This window comes from Lottia gigantea (assembly GCF_000327385.1).
Source record: "Lottia gigantea unplaced genomic scaffold LOTGIsca_29, whole genome shotgun sequence".
In the NCBI taxonomy this organism is placed as follows: Eukaryota; Metazoa; Mollusca; class Gastropoda; family Lottiidae; genus Lottia; species Lottia gigantea.
In genome coordinates this window covers 167,597-176,699 of record NW_008708943.1, presented here as the reverse complement: position 1 = coordinate 176,699, position 9,103 = coordinate 167,597, and the positions used below count along the sequence as shown (strand labels likewise).

The window sequence follows — 9,103 nt, the reverse complement described above, 5'->3', positions numbered from 1 at the left end:
TTGGCTATTGCAGTCAAGGTACAAGCCGAAGTTCGTAATAGCTTGACATTGTAAAGATGGGTAGGGGATGGTTGGGACATTTTTTTTATTCTATAACCTTTTAGGTCTGGTGAAAACCTATTGTTTACAACTCAAAAACAAAAAAAATAAATTTGAAGATTAATTTGTAATATTTTTAAAACCATTGATGTTATGAGTTACAAAAATGCTTTACTTATTGTTTTGCTGGTTCAAAATTGTTTTTGTTACTGAAACAATTATTTTTTTATGATGAAAATAAAATATTGCTTTGAGTAATTCATTCCAGAAGACTTCTGTTTTAACAAGTTCATTTACTCTCCCCAGTGTTAACTACATGTGTTTCCAAAACTAGCTGTCCTGATGATGATTGTTTCTCCTATTCACACATCAGATGGGCATCCTTTTGGTGTGTAATTACCAATTAAGGCAAACTTTTGACTTGCAAGAATCATTTTAGAGCAGAATCTTCCATTCTACATACAGAAAATATCATTGCTGTGGTGGGTCATGCTCTTCCTTAAATCTTAATTCCACATTGTGAAGGTTCACATAACCAATGCCTGTAATTCTGTCATTTACTACATGCCACAGATGCTACTTTATATCCTTTGTAGATGTGGATCCAACATCATCTAAAATGTCTTCATGCTTTTTAGATAAAGCATCATCCTGTAACAGCACAACCAACTCCTCTTCTGACATAGGCTGTCTCTCGGGGTGTAACAACCGGTCAAAATACGACACAGCAGAATCACTATGACTTGCCACTGATTCATAGTTTGTTTGGAATGTTTGGACAGTGTTTGTTTGTAAATATCTGTTCATATGATCGTCTTTTACTTTCTCCAGAGAAGATAACATCTCTTTTGCTGTTGGTTCTTTTCTTCTGTTCCCTTTAATCCTGGATAACTTGCTTTCTGAAAATTAATCAGACAGGAAGTGGAGGTTAACTAAGTTCTATTACAGCTCCTTGCTAAGCTATAGCAATGGAGCAAAACCATTCAATATGGAGATTTGACAGCAGCACATAAGCCTACATAGATAAGAATAACAAATTTGCCTCATCTCGACAAAGTTTGTCTTAATTAACGAAAATTTTCCAAAAATAAATGTAATCCGTCCTTAGGCACACTTCTAAGCTAAGTCGTTGGGAATGCTAAATTAAGTGTAGGTAGGGCAAATTTAGCTGTAGTCTGACATTTATCTAACACCATAATAAAGGAGTTGTCTCCCGTCATCAGTTTCCACCTACCTAAAGAATTCAGGTACCGTTCAGAACTGATCACTTGGAAAAGCGGATCTGAAACTGGCGGAGAAAGGACTCCCGATGTGTTCGATGAGGCCCAAGGATCATTCTGTCCGAAATTATCAGCAGGAGGAAAATAACCGTCATCTAATTCCTCGGATCGGTTTTCGTCCACCATTTTCATTTTAGTAGTCTTGTTTATCCAGCGAACTCAAAATTTAATTTCTACATAACTCTATGCGATTAATAGAATCAGACTACAAATAACTTTTCAAAAGTCCAGGGATTTCATTTCAGTAGAACTTGGGACACATAGCCCCTACTGTAGCACTCATGAAGTCTTCAAAGACTATGAAATGAAATCATTGATGAAAAATTATCCAGGTCATAGGCTGGGATATAAATGTCTCTTAATGGACTGAATTTCCAATGAAGGCAGGTGGGACCGAATTTCCAGTGTAGGCCTGTTATGTAGGTTGAAGATCCTTTAAAGTATATGAATTTTGGAACTGCAACTGGTTAGTATGAAAAAAAATATCATTCAGCCCATTATTGCGTATATAGTGACAGCAAATGAGGCCAAAAATATATAACATCATTAAATTTAACTGTTTATTTGATTTTTATTCTATTAATAGTTGTTAGTTTTATTAGGCCCTTATTGTAACAAAAACACCAAATATAATAACAATAATAAAAAAACTAAAAAATTCATCTGACATTACTGTTCAACAGAATATTGAATGCCAGTGATAAAATTAAAGGTAAAATTTAGTCGATCACTTGGTTAAGACCAGTGTGTTTAGTTCCAAACACTCGTTAACAACACAAAGAACATAAACACATGTTTTATCTCAGGAAACCTTGGAAGTGGATAAGCTTAGTTGAGCAAAGATATTTGTGCGCATTCGGGGGAAAAATTTAAAAAACAAACCCTTTACTAAAACTAGAGAATATATTTCAGAAGAAAACTTCCACCTTTTGTAGGACCCAAAAATACTGACACTTTTAATTTGTGACCGAAACACACTTAGTCTAAATATCCTTAATTTTTATGATTCCTCCAAAAAACCTTCTGTGATGTCTAAATCCACTCCAAATTCTGCCTCCCATGGTGTTCGTATGGCTTCTATCAGTAAGTCTATGCCGTGTTTAGTTGCCATGGTGATGTTCCACACTGTTTCCCCGCCTGATTCTTCATCTAATAATGTTAATCGTAAGGCTGTGTTATCTTCCAAAAAGTTCTCCTGAAATTATTCATGTGAAAAGAAATTTAGACAAAGGAAATTAGTGTCACTGGATGTAGAAATTTAGTTCAATGATCACTGGTGTTTATTACACTGCAGACTAATATTGTTCAGAAACTTTTATACAGAAAATCTTAGAATGATGCTTAAACTATAGTGTCCTCTGAGCAAAAAACTAGAAATTCTTAGGTTGATGCTAAAGAAACAGTGTCCCTGTTGGATATAAAAAGACAAGAAAACTATCAACAGGATAATGCACCTCTGGCAAAAGTCTTGAAACAATATCATTTGCAGAAAATGAGCAAGGTGTGGTCTGCCTCTAAAATTTTTACAAAATCAATGAAATTAATTGTACTAATTATGAAGACTAGTAGGCATTAGAAAAAAACATTGGTTTCATATCAGAATATTATCTTACCACAGTAACAATATTGGTTATTCTGTGTCTTTCTAACACTGTAAATTGTTTAGCTGTTGTGTCTTTGTCTAATGGAGCCTGTAACCTGGGCTGCGGCCATTGGTGATTTTCTTTAACCAATAAAATTTCATCATCAGTAATAACAAAACTTACAGGATATCTCGGATTCATACCTAAATAATATTATCAGTATAAAATGACATTTTACTGTTTATTGTATCTGCTTCACGCAAGCCACGCAAGCCTGTAATCCAATGACAGTTCATTGGTGAGTTATTTTAAGTAACATAAATATCAGTAAATAGTCATCAGGTTTTCTCCACTTCTTGGTACACACCACATTACAAGTTAAACAAATGGGACGCACATTTGTCTTATTTCGTTTTTATTAAATGGAAAGCATTATCAAGTCATTTTTATGTAATAACCATTGACCCCCCACCCCCCTCTTTCATTACAAGTGAACAGTCAAACAAAGATTTCATTGCATTAGAACGAGTAGTCCACATTATTTCTAAGAAGTCTAACTTATTATTGAGATTTGTCCTTGATAATTTTCATTGCCTTCCAGCCTATCCGGAATCCAATTGGACTGCTTGTGTGGATGTTTTAGATTGTTCCAAGATGCACACAAATATATTTTCTTTACTTTACCTCTAACAATAAAACCTAATAAATAACAAACAAGAATTCGTTCTTCTCCATTTTTTTTGGTTAAAACATCTGACTGTAATTGTTGAGTTGAGGTTGGACAAACTTCCTGTGTAAAATACGTTTTCATCTGGTGATGGAGGAGAAAATCTTCACTTACAAATATTTCTAGAAAAAAAGACCGAAATATGAATTTGATATTTTTATTTCATTTGATTAATGTTAAACCTATTTTTATCCTAGTAGGAACACAGGCTTAAATAGATCAGTTGTCAGAAGATTGCTCACCTTAAAACTCTGAGTAACAACATATATATTGTACATTTTCATACCACTTACAGTAATCAAATATAGATATATGTGTACTTATCACATAAAGTAACATTACAATTTCAATGGTAATAACTATACTCAATAATATCAGCCAAAACAAAAATTTATCTTAGAACAATGACCCTAACACAAACTATGAATATTGTATGAATAATGAATTTCCTAAAAACTCTTTGTTTTTTGTCCGTTATTTTTAACAAACCTTGAAGAAATTTGCAGTAACTTTGGCATCGCTTCTCGTCTCTGATAATTAACGTATAACTTGAACAGTCGGTACCGAACTCTAGTCGTAACGTTTGATAACCCAGACCAATATCAACATGAAATAGTTCTGTAACAGGCTGTATATCTAAACATTTCAACCAGGATGCTGGTGGCTCACTGAAATTAACAGTACATAAACAAAAATGTTAAAACTTTAATGAATTCTGAGCTGTGGTAATCTTATTGGTCAAGAATGTGATCAAAATATTCAAATATTGTGGTCAATATATTTAACTAATGACCATATATTTAACTAATGCTGTCAATACATTTAACTAATGTGTTCAAAATTGATTTTCCATTCCTGTAATTCTAGAAATGAAATCTAGCAATAAACTTACTTTTTATTTTCTGTAACAATCTTCAAGACATAGAATTTATCAGTTGAGAGAATAATGAAGGCATGGTACTCTTCTGTTACTAGGTATTGACATACATCTGTCTAAAAATACATATAAGATTATTAGCCTTTTAAAAACACTAGCCTGTGATATAAAAAACGAGCGTCTGCTCTTAAGTGGCGTCACATTACACATGTCTGGTAAACTAATAAAGAAAAAAAGAATTGGATAAGAGTTAGATAAAAAGTTTCAAGAATTAATGATTTACTTACTTCAATGATGCATTTAAATTCTTCTGTATTTTCAAACAATGACATCATTAAATGTAACTTTAACCTATGATCAATATCTGTAAAGTCATCTTCAGGAACATTTTTATTTGCAGCAGCATCTGTTGTGTCCTTGGATTCCACTGAAATCACTGCAATATCACTATTTCCTGATTCTGGTAAAGTAACAACACTAGGATCTGTGGATGATTCTATGGGAATGATATCATCCTCGGAGGATGACATTGTTTTTTCGTTACATGTATCATAAATACTGTTCACGATGTTTGTCTCAGATTCATCGCAAAGCACACTAATGTCTGAGGTATCGTTTTTTTCCAATAATTCATTTTGTTCCATAGGATTGCTTATAGCAGAAGATAAATAGATACTCGACACCATATCATTGCACACGTTATTAGATAATGGGGAACCAACTGGAGTTGTTTTCCCCGTCAAGCTCTTCTGATCAGAAGACTCATTAGTGAAAGTTAAGTCTGGATTACCCGTTTGAGAAGTCTCCCGTGAAAAGTTTTTGTCCAGACTTTGTAAAGAAGAATGTGAACTTTGGCTTCGTGTTAAACTTGATGATTTCAAAATAGTGATGTCACTTTCCGATGGCAGACGGTTCCTTTCTCTTTTAGTCTCTTTTTCAGACCCAACAATCAAAGATTGTGATCGCTGAGATTCAGTCTCTGTTTCGAGAGACCATTTGTCTTCTATTGAGATAAAGGCATTGCTTCGACGTCTGCCTTCTTTAGAAAGGTCAAGGTCATCTCCTTTCCCAGAGGTCACTAGTGTCACAGACTTTTTGACAGCACTTTTTTCTGTTGTCAGATTTGACAGAATGTTCCTTCGAGCTTGGGAATCAATTAATACGTTTTTATCGGTCTCATTTTTAACTGGCGTTGATTTGGCTAAAGGACTTGTGTTGGCTTTCCTGAAATGAAAATGAAAAATACTCCTACTACTACTAGTTTTAGTTCTGTTACAATTGAGTACCGGTATAAATTATATCATTATTATTATTAAGTTTTTAGATTAGATTAAAGAGCCAGTACTTCACAGCAATGCTTATTCAAGTTAAGTCATATTTTATATTTAGACTGGACTACAAAGACTACAGACCTGGACAGTGAGGGACTATATAACTTGTCTTTAAAACTACTAGAGGCAGTGTATGAGCCATATGGAGTTGACGAAGCTGAACCACTGCCAGTATCTGATGTATTCCTACCCTCTACCTCTATCACTAGCTCACTACTACACTTTGGACATTTAAATGTTGATTTCCCTAAAAATATAAATAACATTAATTTGATTAGAATTAAATCATCTAAATAACCAAGCGAAACCTGAGGAGCAAATTCTGGCATTGATATATTTTCCCTATCAACATACTTTCTCAGTTCTTGGGATTATGAAACAAGTTCGAAAAAAATTACAAAATGTTTCAGAAAACATCTGTTTGTTATATTACCTGAATGATATAGATTATTCAAGTCTTTACTGCTCCCTCTTGATGGTAACTTACTATTTTCTACAACTTTACCATCTTTAGCTAAAAACTGATTGGAACATTTCAAACACTGAAAAATACAATATAGGTCTTCAATACACACTCTGTTAACAGACTCATTTCAGTTTATTCTTTTAACCCGTTAAACGCTGAGTGTAAATGAAATAAAACATCACATACTCTGAACTCTGAATAACTTAAATTGTATGACATTAACATTATATGACATGACTTGACTTGGTAACAGACGCTTTACAGGCCACTCAGGTTTACATTGCTTAACTATGTGCTAGGGTTGAAAGGCTGTGGGTCACAATTACTTGCTGGTATATATTTTCTTAAAATGATCATACAAGAAAAGTTTGATTCAAACTTTAAGACAATGATATTTTTACTAATTAATTGGTACAGTTATTCTTAGATTATGTAGTAACAATGTCTAGGATTGTTTAAAAGTAAAACTATTACCTGATATAGAGTATTGTCTACTGATTTTAATTCCTGAGCCACTAAAAATGGTAATATGAGGCCTATTAACCTCTGAAAAATAGAAATATTTGAAAATAGCTTGATAACTTATTAATGAATGAAACAGAACTTAAATTAATACAATTAGAGAGTATCATCTTTTAACCTTTGATAGCATGGGAATGCTAAAAACTTTAGAAGTGATGACAATCTAATCTTTCACAGCACATTTATTGTTTGAAGTGTCAGATAAATTTCAGCTGAATGCAAGGGTTCTATCTTCCAACAAAGTAAATATTCAGAGGACTATATCTTTTTCTAGACCAGGACAAACAAACAAAAAAAGGGCAAACAAGCAAGTCAACCAAAAAAACAAGTTGAAAGAGCCAACAAACAAGAGGACAAACAGGCAAGAGAACAAGAAATAAAGCATTCAAAAAGTACCTGAACACTATCTTGATCCTCCATAACGTAACTCTTCAATCTCCTGTCCTTTTTAATATAATCAAAATATAACAACATGACAGGCAGACTCACACCATCTTGAATCTTTTCACTTTGATCATAATTCTTCAAACATTTCAAATCAAATTTATCAATAATACAACCATTTAAATCTTTCTCCATCAAATAGCGTTCATTAAACGTCAAAATCAATTCTTTATGTTGACTGTCTTTCTCATGACTGACGATAAATGGTTCAGATTCCTCTCCTGAAAGTAGAATAAAAGAATTAATAACTTAGTGCTATAGGTACCAAGCCATTTTGGTGTCACTTTCAAAAGTAGGTCTATGATTCAGTCATATAAAAGTTCCTTTGTCATATCATTGGCCACTGAAACTAATAAAATGCTAAAAATTAAGATGTAAAACTCTATTTCTTTCTGACATGAATTCTTAAAAGCCTAATATTAACACCACAATAGTTGTCAACAAAACTTTAACCTTGTAACTTTCAATCACCCTAATGTCATAGCTTCAGTTCATTAAGCTGCAGAAATGCAGGGTGTAAAACTTCATTTTCTCCATGCTGACATATATAAATATAAAGATACGCACCATAAAAGGCTTCCTCCTCTTCATCAGTTCTATTAAATTCTTCCCCACCATTCATACTGTACATTCTCGATACACTGACATGTACCTCCTTCTTTTCCTTAGTAACATAGATACCGTCTGGTGATTCATCTTTAACAAACTCTTTCTTCTGCACTTCTGTTTCCATAGTAACAACCACAGCAGACGTATCTGTATTTACCTCGTTCTGAACACCAAGTTCAGTATGCACCTTCACATCGGTTTTGATAATACTGTTTTGATCTACTTCGACTTTCGTCTTCTGATAATTTCCTGAAGTTTCTAAAAGGTACAGATCATCATCTGTAGGACCACGTGTTACTATATTTGGAGTTTTTTCTATGTCTGCTTTAGTGTGAATCGGTTCTGAGTCACTCGTTCCACTGGTAGCTGGATCATTCTGTCTAATCCTGTCTTGTTCCTCATCCATTACTTTCAACCAGTCTGGTCCATAATGACTTCGATATAATTCAATTTCTTTCCGAGTTTTCATGGCTTCACGCAGAAAATCTGGCCGAGGAGAGGAAGCTAAAATGATAGAAATAACGATAGTTGGAGAAAAATAAATATTTATTATTAATAGGCATAAGAGAAGATGAAACAATAATTTGTTGTGGGTGGTTGTCGCAAAAATACAGGCAAAACACTGGCTTTGCCATTCCTTTCCATTAACAATGATCCAAGATGGCTATTACACTCATTTTTTCTCTACTCCAACGATTAGGGACTACCATTTTTATATTTTTTTCAATGTTGTCGACTTGTGAACATTTTGGAAAGGTATATACAAGTTTCTTCCGTGTAATGATGAAATCCAGCATGGTACTTACCAGCTGACACGTCTGGTGAGTCAAATTCTGTCGTAGACGAATCCAGATCAGACATATCAGAAGAAACTCTGTTTTTATTTCTCTTTTTCTTCTTCCGTTTGCCAGCTACTGGTAAAGATGTAGCTATATTATCAGAATCACTGAATTTATACTCTTTGGATATCAGGTTCTCTCTAGTGGTCTGGCGCCGTGGTTCTGAGATAACAGTATGAACTATTGTTGATGGGCGTCGTGATGTTGCCAAGTTTACCCCTTTGTTGCACTGAAATTTGAAACATTTTGAAAAGTTGATTCATAAGTTTGTCAATGATTTAGCTTAAGCTTCTAGTAGTTGTGAGAATCCAACTCAATTGATATTAAACTGCCAAATTGTCCAGTGCATGAGAGTGGATATATTTAAAGAGACATGCAAACTCTAT

At 33.7% G+C, this 9,103-nt stretch overlaps 1 protein-coding gene across 1 annotated transcript; it reads right to left on the bottom strand.

The window, feature by feature from the left end:
• Positions 1 to 148: 148 nt before the first annotated feature.
• Positions 149 to 1,454, bottom strand: LOTGIDRAFT_203931 (hypothetical protein; the record flags this gene model as incomplete). Its single annotated transcript, XM_009056733.1, has 2 exons — positions 149 to 938; positions 1,274 to 1,454. The coding sequence occupies 2 exons, from the start codon at positions 1,449 to 1,451 to the stop codon at positions 616 to 618; spliced, it is 501 nt and encodes a 166-aa protein (XP_009054981.1). The 3' UTR covers positions 149 to 615.
• Between the last annotated feature and the right edge of the window lie 7,649 nt (positions 1,455 to 9,103).